This window comes from Tribolium madens, unplaced genomic scaffold (genome assembly GCF_015345945.1).
Source record: "Tribolium madens isolate multiple individuals breed KSU strain unplaced genomic scaffold, Tmad_KSU_1.1 Scaffold_19;HRSCAF=116;Tcas5.2_LG9, whole genome shotgun sequence".
Lineage (NCBI taxonomy): Eukaryota > Metazoa > Arthropoda > Insecta > Coleoptera > Tenebrionidae > Tribolium > Tribolium madens.
The window spans coordinates 5,209,700-5,224,320 of record NW_025400983.1 but is presented as its reverse complement, the minus strand read 5'-3'; the positions used below and the strand labels follow the sequence as shown (position 1 = coordinate 5,224,320).

At 31.6% G+C, this 14,621-nt stretch overlaps 1 protein-coding gene across 6 annotated transcripts in view; it reads left to right on the top strand.

The window, feature by feature from the left end:
- Positions 1-14,621, top strand: part of LOC123013045 (NAD(+) hydrolase sarm1) — a 35,822-nt gene that overhangs the window by 10,382 nt on the left and 10,819 nt on the right. For 2 of the 6 annotated variants that reach the window (XM_044411358.1, XM_044411348.1), the window contains exons 1-3: positions 12,699-12,840; positions 13,349-13,456; positions 13,753-14,106. In XM_044411358.1, the coding sequence (XP_044267293.1) occupies positions 12,748-12,840; positions 13,349-13,456; positions 13,753-14,106 (555 nt within the window). In that variant the 5' untranslated portion in view covers positions 12,699-12,747. Of the gene's footprint in view, positions 1-9,024; positions 9,242-12,546; positions 12,577-12,698; positions 12,841-13,348; positions 13,457-13,752; positions 14,107-14,621 lie in introns of those variants that run through there. The other 4 variants (XM_044411384.1, XM_044411374.1, XM_044411366.1 and 1 more) reach the window with 3 other exon arrangements.

Below are 14,621 nucleotides of genomic sequence, written 5' to 3'. Positions count from 1 at the left end.
GTTGGCAACACGAAAAATAATAAGACAGAAGATGTGAGACTTATCGGTCTTCTGTCTATATTGCCAACTTAGTTTCAAAGTCACAGGCCACTTGGATTATAAAATTTTGATTTGTATTTATTTTCTAAATTTTTAAAAATCTAAGGTCGAATCTAAAAAAAATAAAAATGTTCACATTTGGCCACGAATTCTATACTTTGTATTCTAAAATGTCTCGTCAATGCTGACGCGTAAAACACGCAAAATAACTTACATTTCTAAAAATAATACACTACAACGTCAATTTTGAAAATTCTCAAATTGTTAGTTTTGCCAAAACTTTTGTTTTCTAGTCCCATGTGACGATGAATGCACATAACAGTGATTATTAAACATATTTTAAAATAACTGCATCTAATTTAATTTCTGATCAAAGTGCCCTAAGACTTTAAAATTAAATTGGCAATATTGAACGATTCTTCACATACATAAGCATATTTATGTGTTTGGCGATCAAAAATTAAAAGTGAAGTTTTCCAAAATTGACCAATTTTTTCCAAAATTCTCCATTTTTGTCAATCATTAAAAAAATCGAAAACGGCGGAAAACGAGAAAAACAACGAGCGAAACAACGAGAAATGATACCTTATGTTCAAAATTTCGTATTTTATCTACATTTTTCATCGTCGCCAACTTAACTTCGAAATCATATTTAGAGGTCGGGAAATACGTCTTTGCATCCCTTGGCCGGGAAGTAATTTATGTAGGTAGAATTTCCAAGGTTGAGCCCTTCAAATGTCAAAAACGCAATTTGTTTGCAACTACGTCAGTGCATTAGCTTTCTTTGAAAAACAGTTATTTATTTTTTATTATGAGAAAATGAAATGAGGACAGTTAATTTAGGCCCTCGAGGTGATGAAATATTTAATTTCTCAACACGGTTGTAATATATTACGTATTACATTTTGATAGTTTTCGTTATAATATAATGATATAATATAATAAAACATTAACTAACAAAAAAAACGTCGATAGCTGGATTTTAAGAAATTTTTTGAGATAATTTTTTTTTAATTTTTGTTTTTCATTTCATTTTGTTTTTTTTTTGTATATTTTGTATGCAAAAAAGTCACAAAAATGACAACTAAACCAGACAGTATTTTCCACATTGAATTCAAAACTGAAACTATTTTTTTCTATCACATCTAGGGTTTTCAGAAATCGCATTTTTGTTACGGTAAGAAGAGCATTTTAAGTCGTTTTAGAAAATTCATATCTCAAACAAAAACTCTTCGATTTCTGAAAATTCTAAAGGTAGTAGGAAAAAAGGGTATAAATTGATCATGAAAAATCGTGGTATTGTTAATAAATAGATAATTTTTAGTAATATATTAAATAAATCTCACAATTTCGGAAGACATAGGTATTTAACAGTTACAAAAATAAGTTCTGAGCTGTTTTTTTCAAATATACAGAGTGTCTCAGCGAGTATGTACCTTTAAATGTTAAAATTTTAAAAAAATATGTAGGAAATTGATAGATACTAATCTAGTGTATCCTCTGAAATTATTTTCAACTGTACAGCGTGTTACAAAAATAAGTTACAATACGAAGTTAATGTGTTTTCTTTTAATGAAACTCATAAGTTTTTTGGCATATTTGGATGCAGCTTTTTATTGCAATGTTTTTAAACTTTTATTGGTCACTTTTGTTTAGTTTTTAAAATAAGTCGTAAGATATTCTTTTTAAAAATTTATTACACAAAAAATAAGACAGAAAAAAATACTACTGCAAAAAACATTTTTTTTAATGTATTTAGTTTGTTCAGAGTTAAATAACTTATAGAGGTTATAACTTTTATAGAGGTTGTTTTCATTTATCTGTTATCAATTTTGATTTTTGGCGCTTTTTCACCAGAATTTTTTAAATACAGGAGTCTGTCTAAAAATTCGTATTTTCTAAATGCTTGCACACAAGTTAAAGTAAGTAACGCCATTTGATTCCTGAATGTTTGCCGCATCTTTTAAGTGTTTATTCAACAACCTGCTCAGTGGCATGCGCCTACTACGATTTTTTAAACATGATAAATTAAAAATGTCAAAAACTCATTTTTTTCAAATGGCACCCTCTATTTATTATTGTACCAATCAAAAGATCTTTTGACAAGCTTTCCATCAATATAAGGTTTGTATAGTCTAGTGTAAAATTCTAAGTTGCTAACCTAAATTAACTAAATTTCAAAAAACTTTTCTGTTTTGGACAATAAAAATCGAGTGGGCTTCTGTCATTGTTACAATCTATCAATTTTATTGTAAAAATTATAAGTCCCAAAATGAATTTTACTCGTCAAGAACTCATTAACATGGTATACAGTCTTGGTGAAGCGGATCGTAATATTTTATTGGCTCAAAGACTCTACAAATAAAAATACCCAAATGCAAGTGTTGCATTTAAAAAATTATATAAAAATGTATATAAATTGAGACCAACAACTGCGGAGGATATGAAACAAAGAATAGGCGATACATTCCATTTAATAAATGCAGATATGCTAAGTCGTGTTAGACTGACTATCTTTTAGACGAAGACTGCATACTTGTATTGAAAAAAATGGTAATATTTTTGAACATCTGTTATAAAGAAGATTGTAAAATAACTTTAATGTTTTTTTTTTTGTTTGTTAATGTTTTTACATTTTTCTACTAAATTACTGCTTTGCGATATGTTAGATTTTGCGTAATTTTCTCTGTAACTTAATTTTGCTCAATATTTTACATTTTCTTCCAGCAAAGAATTTCCAATTCCATACTTTTGTTTATTTTCTGTGCTAATTTTTTTTTGCATAAGGCCCACTCGATTTTTATTGTTCAAAACAGAAAAATTTGTCAAAATTTAGTTAATTTAGTATAGCAACTTAGAATTTTACACTAGACTATACAAACCTTATATTGATAGAAAGCTTGTCAAAAGATCTTGTCATTGGTACAATAATAAATAAAGGGTGCCATTTGAAAAAAATGAGTTTTTGACATTTTTATTTATCATGTTTAAAAAATCGTAGTAGGCGCATGCCACTGAGCAGGTTGTTGAATAAACACTTAAAAGATGCGGCAAACATTCAGGAATCAAATGGCGTTACTTACTTTAACTTGTGTGCAAGCATTTAGAAAATACGAATTTTTAGACAGACCCCTGCATTTAAAAAATTCTGGTGAAAAAACGCCACAAATCAAAATTGATAACAGATAAATGAAAACAACCTCTATAAAAGTTATTTGTAATTTAGCGTAGAATCCAAAAATAAAATCAAACTGAGTAGATTCCATTTAAAAAAACATAACGTTAGTGTTTTTTTTAATATTGGGACATCCTGTATATAAACCGCAATATTTTTAAAATGTGCACCAAACACGCAGCTATAATCTAAAAAAAAGAAAAAGTCCATATCTCTTAAAATAAACAAGTTATAGAGCTTTTTCGGACCGTTGCGACAGCCTGTATATCTCAAGATGAATGAGACAGTGACAAAACACTTTTGTCAAAAAAATGAGCTTTCATCCCATTTTGTCTCATTTCTCATTAATTTGGCTTTCATTTTCGGCCAATTAACCGGCCTAGCAACTGGCAAATCGTGCAAAACTGAGAAAACCCGTGTCCTACTTTGAACCGGGCTTAAAATCGTTAACGGTTGAGCAAGGTTTCAAGAACCTGCCTATTGCTGGCGCAAAACACAAAAATATATCACCTTCTACAGGTCCTGCCTACACCAACATGCAAATAATTTCCTTATCTCTATATAAGTTGAAAACTTGTTTTGAGTACCGATATGCCAAATCCGTTTATGCAGAAAAGATAAACGAGCCTCATTCTTCGTCCTCCTACGACCGGAGGATGGACAAAAGCAACCTTGAATATGACATTACGACCGATTTATATGTCGCAAATATCATTAAAACATTATGAAAGAGCTCGATGGAGTAGTATAAGAATCCCGGAGCCACTTATTTCATTATATTGGACCGTAATTTCGTGATGTGGGCAGCGGAAACGTTGCACCTTCTCTTGCAACATGTCGATGTGTGGGTTTTGTAAAATACTGGAAACGCGGCTTCGATTTTTCCAGGGAACAAAGAAACGGCGCGACTAAATACTAAATGCTACACTTTTCAATGGCATTCGCAATACGTGTTCACACAATGAATTTATTAAATCCGAATTATTTAGATGACTCACGAAGCCTTGTACAAGATTATAATGTAAATATAATTTCGCTATTGTCACCGAAGAATGGCCAAATGATGAGCCAAAAACTAACATGCATATTTCGTATTATTAGCCTTATCAGGCCCATTCCAGCACCAAATTTGGTATTCCACCTTGACACGTAATCGCGGATTTAACCAGAACCATCACAATTATCTTGCCACTGATTTAGATAAATATACGAATAAATCAATTTACGCGAACAAAGGCACGATTCAATTATGAAAGTGCGATTTCCACTCAAAATTTCAGACCACTACCATAAAAGCATTAGATATTTGGTAATTATGAATTAAAACACAGGAAACGTCATAATTTCTTTTATGGGAGTTTCCGGTGCTGTAAAATTTTCGGCTTTGAGCTGTTTTCTTCTCGTAATTACCAAAATTTTCCAGGTGCAATAACAATAATTATCTGATTCAAATGCAAGGAGGAATATTGTTATTACATTTCCGTAAACCATAAATTCCTGCATCAATTATCTACGCAACGGTGCAGGAGCGGAAATGTCTGGAAAATTGACCAACCAGGCGGTGTTTCCCCGTAAATCATAAACATGCATCAAATAATTTTTTATTAAATATTCCATAAATTTCACAAGACTGTTACATGTCTTCTATTTTAATGATTTTAAATCTATTTTCGTTGTTTACTTTTTATGTTAGAAGAATTGTTGAAAATCTAGAGACTTCTTAATAAAGAAGAAAGATAAAGATTATGATTAAAGAAGAAATAGATTTTGCAAAACTCAAAACTAAACAAACAATTAAAAAAACTTTACCTACTCTTGAAAATAAAATTGTGAAAAACGTACTCTCCGATAGGCAAAAATAATATACCAGGTGAATAAAAAGTATGGAACCAAACGTTTTTTGCTTAAACTATTTATTTTTTTAAAAAACTAATTGATGAGTGATAAAGTACTATAAAAATGTGATGATTTAACAAGAATAAAATTTTTCGAAATTTCCTTTTGTTTTTGAGTTCTACAAAAAAAATATTTTTTTTAATGGCAACCCACTATAAAATCATTTTTCTCATAAAAGCTATACTCCAAGGATTACAACTATCTGCTTTATATTTAATTTTTTCAAAAAAAATTTTTCACATAAATTGCAATTTTGACAAAAAAAAATCGCATAACTCAAAAACAAAATTTCGTTCTGAAAATACGATCACATTTTTTATATTACTTTAATTTATATTAATTATTATTTTCTGGAGGCAAATGATTAAAAATAAAACCGCTTGGTTCCATACTTTATATTCACCCTGTATGTAATTACATTTTCGTTCAAATTTTGTGGTTCTTCAGGTTTTTGACAATATTTTTTTTCAAAAATCAATTAACTCGAGTGAAACAAACAAAATGATTTTTAGGATAAGCTTTTGCAAAATAAATGAGTCTCGATACAGAACCTGACTAAAACAACCTAAAGTAACATCAATTTTGATCTAATTGAGTAATTTTTTAGCCTGTTTAAGCAAATTTTTTCAAAAATAATTGTTTTTATTTCTAAAACGTGCTAAATGTACTCAAAAAAAGCAAAAAATTTGGATTGTTTTAGTAAATTTTTAATGAAATTTTGTGAAGAAATCTTATTTATGTTGAAAAACGTACTAAAACATTTCTGAAAAGGCAAAACTAACATCGTTTTCTGTTTTTTTTTTTGGTCTGTTGTAGTCTAATCTCACCAAAAACGGAGTATTTAGTTCAAAAACATAAAGGCTTGAAAAAAGAAAAAGTAACAAATACTTTTCTAAAGCGTGCTTTAATATACTCAAAAAAGGCAAAATAGGCTTATTTTGGCTTACCTAATTTAGTGTATTGTAGAGATTATTGTAAAAAAAATTTGTTTCTGACTAAAAATCATATTAAAACTTTCCGAAAAGAGCAAGAACAATATAATTTTTGACATTTTATTGTGCTTGTTTTTCATTAATTTTATTTATTGCTATTTAAAACAATATTATACATTTACATATTATATAAATACGGTCACATTTTTACTTTTTAGCAAGTAGATAATTTACCTTACTTCAACGAGGAATCATTTTTCATACAGGTGCTCCAGAACTCGCGCCTAGAGAAAAATGCCATGTAAGATAAGATACCAGGAACATGGAAAAAATGTTAAAAAAATTTTATCTATAAAAATTTCGAAGTTATGAGGGTTTAAAGTTTGTACTTTGACTCTGTTTATTTCTATTGGAAAAATAATTTTCAAAGTTTTTTTACTATAGGCTATTAAAAGACGAAACAAAGAAGCTGTATCCTAAATTGTAATTCTGTTCAATGTTATTTGTGGCTTTTATTGGCAATTTTTTTGTCCCTTTACTAAATAATTGTAAAAAAACATACTAGATCATCAGTATCATTAAATAGATATAAAAAAATGTCAAATGTCAAATTTTTTTGACAGAATTTTTTAAATATTTTTTTATGTTCCTGGTATCTTACCTTACTTGAGAAATTTCTCTGGGTCGCGAGTTCTGGCGCATCCTGTATAACATATACAGGGTGTCCCATGGTAGCCTTGCGGGTCTAATATTTCTGTTATTTGCCAACGGATTTTTATGAAATTTAAGACTCAGATAACAGAGGGTGGAGATTCAATTAGTATTAATAAAATTATCTCAAGATAAAAAATATTTTAACACATATTTTCTCAATTTAAAATTAAGCGAAACTGTTATATTGTTAAACACAAAAAATAATTAATTCACTTGTCTGAATCAGCAGAAATTCGTCAATTATTTGTTGAACTTTTGACTCAATTTTTGAAAGATTTTTTTTAATAGTAGAAATATCACAAATGTCCCATTTTTGCACCTGTGGCAGCGGTGGAGCGTTGCTTGACCCCGAGTTGCATACTTTTTCTCGACGCATCCTTCTTATTGTTTACAAATAAAGTGTTTATTTTCGGTGTGACTTTTTGGAACGGTTGGCAAGTGACCAATTTCCGATTAACTTTTGTCGACACACGACAAGCCGCCGTCGGGTCTGGACTTGGTTACGATCACTTAAAATTAGTTTTCCTCCTCATCGGAAACCAGGAATAAGATGAATAAAATTATCAGTTACTCGAGAAAAAGCTGACAACTCTTTCTTGGGTCGGCGAAAATAGAACGCAATAGGAGTATCATTTTACTTTTATTTCTATTTATTTAACTATTTTACGTATTTTCGATAAAATTTTGTGAATGAAAATTGTTCAATGGATTATTCACCTCGAGTTTTAATCCCCGTTTCCGGTGAACAATGCATAATCCTTTCGTTAAATAATATGAATCATGAGAGGAGCTATTAAATTATGTCATTTTACGCGATTTACTAAATCAATATCCATGATGTGTCATGTGGGCTTTCAGAGAATAAATATTTGGTTTTTATTGGCAACACTTAATATTTGAATCATGGCATCAAAAGCGAAAAATCTACAATCAGTTCAAATTGACAAATAAATAATTCCAAAACATGCAAAATAAATGTGTATATAAGACAATTATACTATTGACAGAAACATTAGGGTTTTCAGTTTTTTTTATTTATAGGTCTGTAAAAATAAAAACGTTTCAGTCACTGTTCCAATAAATGTGGCAATGTGGCCACCTGAAGTTCTCCGAATACACAAAATTATAATTATAGCCTGCAGATTTTGAGTGATAAGAAGCGTGCCAACAACGTTAAAAAAATAAAATTTAGTACATTTTAAGTTTTCTTCCTATCATATCATTTCGTAAACTTGATCTTGGCACAATTTCCCAACTTTCTTATCAACGATTGTTTGGATTAATTGTCATATCAACATTATTACAACTTCTTCCTTCCTCACTTTGCGGTCACAAAACTTCCTCCATCACATTTTTGTTTATTTTTTGGGAATATTTTTAATTATTGATAAGAAAATTGGTGCGACTTTGATGATTTTGTGGACCTTTCACGGTGTTCAATCACCGGATTCCATGCAAAATAAACAAATGAACCTGGTGTTTTTTACAATTTTGTTTACTGGAGTTTCGGAATTCTAAGACCTCATGAATATGATTCAAATTATTCTAACTGTCTACTTTCGTGACGTCTAATAATTTTCCGTTGATAAATGGTAACAGACACAGATGAATAGTGCGTCACAAGTGTGACATTTTCGCGTTTATTTACTCAAAAATTGGGACAAAAGTCGGAACTAAATTCGATTTGTCACAAAAGGAAGGTCAAATGTCTTATCAGTCATTACTGGCGGAAATTGTATGTTTATTAGTGATACTCTTTATGATGAAGATATTAGTTGTTAATTGATTTATGTTCGCCAATATTTGTCAAATGTCAGTAATTTATCTTGCTAAAAAAGCAGGTAATAATAACTTTGCGTTATGAACGTACTACCTTTTCAAAATTCTATGAGATCATGATAAATAAATAAGTTATTTTTGTGTAAATTTTTCACTCTCGAAGGTCTCCCGTCCAGATGCGGGAATTATAAATTTAGCAAGGCAATTATCGTCATTAATTGGGTGTTATTAAGGTGTATAAATGTTATATTTGTCATTATTTATGTAAATTCAACAAATTGTCTACTAATTTTCCGCCGATAATGATCGCAGGATTGTCTCAGAAATTGCGAAATCGGGATTTTTTCCGAAAATCCACAAGGCCTAAATCTGTCATTTTCAAAACCGCCTCAGCTTTCAGTTCAGTGTCTTCCAATCCAACATCTTGTTTCTCAGAACATACTATTATAAACGTAGAGCAGAGGGGGATTTAAATAGTGAGCAGAATTGACTTGAGCGACTTCAGTAAGCAACGGTTGCGTGTAGTTTGACGAGTCGCTCTTAGAGCGCTGAAATTTAGCACAGTTCCTGAAATTTTCGCAAATTGTTATGTGTTTTTGTGTCAAATAGCCCAGTGTTGTGTATTGTGTCAAGCATGGTTGTGAATAAAATTACAATGCCGGCCCAACCCAATATGAACATGCGACGCGTCTTCTTGAACCGAAAGGTAATTTGGAGAAAATTAATAATTTTTTGATAATACTAAAGAAACAAAAAATGCGGAATTCGTGGATTTGTTTAGATAGGCTATCGCCGTAAATATTTACTTTGTGTGGGTTAAGTACGCAAACCCGGATTAAAAATATCCGGAATTGTGTAAAAAAAATTGAAATTTGAGCTGCATAGCTGCATTTGTTGTGGCTTGTGCCTCCGAGACGATAAGGTAAATCGACTAATCTGCTTAAAAACAGCTTAATTTGCAACGGGGTGAAATTGTAGAACGTCATGTTGGTAATAGGAGATGGTGCAGATGGCGAGGTCAAAGTTCCTACTTATTTGCAGAAGGAAATTTACCTTGTTTTCCGCGTATCTTCGGGTTATTTTTGGATTCGGATATCAGCTGTTTTACATTCCAGACTTAATTCACTTAAGGAGCGATGTGTCTAATTCCTCAACTGGATTTTTCGGTTTGTTTTTAGCCGTTGAACCGTACTGTATAATTACATGTAAATGAACTAAACAAGGACGAAGCAACAATAACGTAATAAAAGCAAGTTTGTAATTAACGTCGCGATTCGCCCACTTCAGATCAAAGAAAAGCGTTATACAGAGTAAACAAAAAGTATGAAACCAAACAGGTTTAACAGTATTTGTTAATTGGCGAAATATAAAGTGCTATAAAATGTGATCGTTTTTGAATTTTTCCAAATTTTGTTCAGTTTTATAGTCTTGCAATTCTATTTAGGATAGTAGTGGTTACTCTTAAAACTGTATTTTCTTTCTAAAAAATATACTGGTAAAAGAGCGTTTTTTGAGTATTATTTTCTTGTCTTTAACTTCTCATTTTGCTTTTTAACGGATTCTATCCAGAAAATTGCAAGTTTAAAGTATGTACTTTAGAAATCAGTCTTTTTAAATAGATTTTTAGTCTTTCTTATCTGTTTTTAAAAGTTCCTACTGATCTTTTTAAATTCGGGTATTTCTCCCATTTTTTTTGCTGCAAGTTTAGAGATTTTAAAGTGGTATTTTTAGATATATTTTTAATCCTCCAACTGTCTTTTACTGCTGAACTTTTTGAAAATCCTCTACTGACACTTATTATTGGTATTATTATTATTAGGTATTTGCATTCGAGTTTTTCTTTAAGAATTTTGTTGTTTTGGTCTTTAGTCTCCGCAACTGTCATTCCTAGTTTAAAATAACATTTTTTTAGGTTTGAGAATTTTTTCTTTAAGAATTGTTTTATTTTTTTTTGTTGCAAGATTTTAGGGTGGTATTTTTAATCTCCCAACTGTCTTTTACAGGTCGATTTTTTGAAATTTTTCTACTCATATTCATTACCTACATTTTAGAATTTTTTATTTAATTATTTTTTTACTTATATTTTGATGGATGCAAGCCTGAAGAGAGAAATTTGCAATTAAATTATTTTTATTCCAGTTTTTCTTAAGAATTTTCTTGTTGCAAGTCTAGAATTTTTTAAGCAGGTATTTCTTTAAAGTTTTTAGTCTCCCCAATTGTCTTTTTTTAGTTCGATTTTTTTGAAAAATAACATTTTTTATATTTGAGAATTTTTCTTTAAGAATTGTTTTGTTGCAAGTCTAAAGATTTTAAGGTGATATTTTTGATAGAATTTTAATCTTCCAACTGTCTTTTCAGCTCGATTTTTTGAAATTTAAATTTTTTGCTCCATTTTATTACATTTTAGAATTTTTTCATTAGTTATTTTTTATAAATATTTTGATACAAACCTGAAGAGAAAAATTTGTACTGAAATTGTTTTTATTCGAGTTTTCCTTAAGAATTTCGTTTCAAGTCTAGAATTTTTTTTTACGCAGATATTTCTCTAGAATTTTTAGTCTCCCCAAATATTTCTTGTGGCTCGATTTTTTTGAAAAGTTTAAAATAACAATTTGTCTTTAATTTTTGCCCTCTCAGTCTTTGTCAAAGAAAAATTTCAAAGAAGGTTGCATTTAAAGAGGAATTATATTTTACAGAACTTAACACCAAACACAAAATTAAAAAGCTTTATTTTTGAAAAACGATCACATTTTTGAATGTTGGCACAANTTCAAAAAATTACTTTTTGTTTTTATTCGGTGATTTCTTTTTACTGGCAATTTATTAAGAATGAAATGTTTTCGTCAAAAATTGAATTCTACTAAAAAAATTATAAGTTAAAAATGGGATTTTATTCTTGAAAACAAATACATTTTTTGCACAATAAAATGTTTTTTTTATCGGAATTTTAAATCTCTTTTTGTTCTTTAATTCTGCAAAGGAAATTTACTGGATATTCATTTTTTTCAGCAAAAGTAGAATTCCATAGAATAATAAATTTAGCATAACCCAACTCAAAAATAAAAATAGATTTTATTCATTGAAAAAACGGTTACATTTTTGAAAGTTTACAGTTCATCTTAGTTCAACGAGAAATCATTTTTCATCTCAGCTGTAAATTCCAATCCACTAAATCAATTAAAATCAATTGATAACACAAGATCTGATTAAGGTCAATCGTATTCAATTGAGAAAAATCAACACCTACAACGCGTCCAGAACTGATATTGCTGATATTTATTGATTTCATTATCGGAAGTTTGAATCAGCACAATTTTTAGCAACTGAAAAATGTTAACAGGTATATCAAACACAGCGAAAATGCAAATTTCACCCACGTTGTCCAGGAATGAATTATTTATTGTTTTTTAACCAATGCAAGCAGCTCCATTGATACAGTTGCCTCCAAGAAACATGAATCAATTCAACCTCAGGTACAAAATTTTACAATTGAGTTATTTGGTGAGTCAAGATTTTATGCCTTAGTGGAATCTGCAGGTTGGGTACTTAACCCAGGCAAATAATTTTGCTTGAAACAGGTTTGGCCGAAAATGTTCGTTAAAATTAGTCATCTCTTTTTGTTATGTAAAAAGTGGTTAATTGTTGTGCCGGTAACCGGCAGGTCAATCAGCTGCTGACCCAAAGCTCTGAAAAATCCGTGGAATCCGGTGATTCATCCTCTGAGTCAGTCTCCATTGATAACAGGATCTAAAAATACAAGGCTTGTTAGGTGACTTATGTAACAATTTAGGCACCTCAGGTACAACCTTAAATTCCTCGGCGCGAAAGCCCCGTCCTTGGCGGTATTTTCGTCGAAATGCAAACAATCCTGCGGCGCGCTTTTCTAATCAGGATAATCTAATTCCAAATTCTCCCATTCATCGTCGTACACCGTGGGTGCTCGCGATCGAGCCGGCCTTGTATAAACACATGACTGTCTGATTTTCACTCAGTCATGGCTTGATCGATTTAACAATGTGGTAATAGTGAAAATCGCACAAGGTAATAGAATTTTTCTTAACTAATCTCACTGATAAGACAAGACAGACGATTATCTCGGGAGAGTTTCACTCACAATTTCCCCGAGCAGGTAAAGATAACACGCCAGTTTAGTTTCTTACCTGTGACGGAGCAGACGCGTCGCCATGTGAAAGTGTTTTTTCCTCACTCAAAATGTATTCAGCCAATCGGGGATTCACTCACTACCAAAAAACCGCCCCTCAAACCATCAAAGAGCGGATTAAGTTTTTTAAACAACGGGAACAGGTATGACCGGTCTAGTGACCTGACTTGACCGACTCGCCCACTAGATTTACGCAACAATAATTTGATTCTCTCGCAATTTATTTAAAACTTGTTTGATGTGATGAAGGACGCGAGGAAGCCTCCCACACCAATAAACAAGTTGAAAAAGTGTAAATAAGATGTAGGAAATAATGTGACATCATGTCATACGCTGAGTATTACGTTTTCATTCATACGTAACTCATGAATTGCTTCAGTGACATCACTTGACTAATAATAGTTTGTTATATCGACGAGAGGTCGCGGACATTCTTGTAATAATCATATCGTGAGATAGTAGTGCATCAGTAACGTTGTTATGAGTCAGTGTGACGATAAGTTGGATTTCGCGCCAAAAAGCCGTTCAAATCCATGAATATGGATGAGTGATAACGCGATAATGGACACGTCTTCTTGAATACCGGAAATCCGGTCCGGTGAATCCCATGTTGGTTCTTTGTTCGAAATTGAGATTTTGTTTTGGTTGCAGATGGCGACCGATTTGTCCGTCGACAATGCAAACGGCAACGATCATCATCCCACGATGATGAACTTAACGATCCCAATCCCAAGGTCTGCAGTGACCACATCCTCACAGGTAATAACAAATTGCTTCCTTTTTTCTTCGTCGCAGTAGGCAAAGTCCCTTGCCTTGAACCAGCGTGTTTATCGTCGAATCTTTATTGTAATCAGAAGTAGTGTCTTATTTATTTACTCAACGATTTCACTGTAGATTATCGAGAAACCCAAATATTTATCACGCGAATCTGCGGCATAAAATTGGCCAGTCGATTTCGTCGTAACGACTGGATTGTTTCCAACGCCTATTAATACTCTTTAGAATCACATTACTGAAAATACTATCATGTCTCATCAAGCGACCTTTTAAAACAGTTGCAGACCAATTCGCAAACCAGTACGACAACGACACGCGTCACCTCAAGCTCCACGAGTACGCAACGACGCCATGTGACGTCCTCCGACCTGAAGGCATCTAACATGAAATCTGATCTCATCGAAATGAAAAATAATTTGAACGACATGAAGAGCAGCATATCGAATCTGAACAAGTTGAGGAGCTCCTTGGAGAATCTCGACGCCGACGACGACGACATGGACGAGATTTCACAGCCGCTGGTCACCTTCCCCGACGACACGCCAGTGCCCTCCGAAGTCGGGTCCCCCACGCACGCCCTCGACACCGTCAAGTTCGAGCAGAAGACCATGAACAACTTCAAAAAGACCAAGGTAAAGCACCCTCAAAAATAAATAGTATATCACAATCGAACTGGGAAATATGACGTCACCACGAGGGTTCACCAATAAAATATCTGTTTTTCCGTGATTGACGTAGTTGCCTTTATTTTTGACTTTTGATGGTTTTTGAATCTTAGTAACCTTACATAAATAAGGGAAAAAATTAAACTCTAAGATACTAAACTATCTGCTAAGTAAAAATACTGAACGCTAGGTAAAGATAATAAAGATTTATTATGGGAGTAAAAAACTGTTACTAAATAAAAAAAATTGCCGTTACTGGGGAATGATGAAAAAGGGCATTAACCTAGAAAATTATGTGTTTTTATTGCAATAACGATATAAAAAATGTATAGCTTCCAATTAATATTGTAGGTAGTTGTTTAGTATTGAAGTGTCACCATACATAATAATAATAAATACCAATAATGAATTTGAAAAAAACGTATCAAACCAATCGTTTTTTGCTTAAACTATTTATTTTTTGGAAAAACTAATTGATAAAT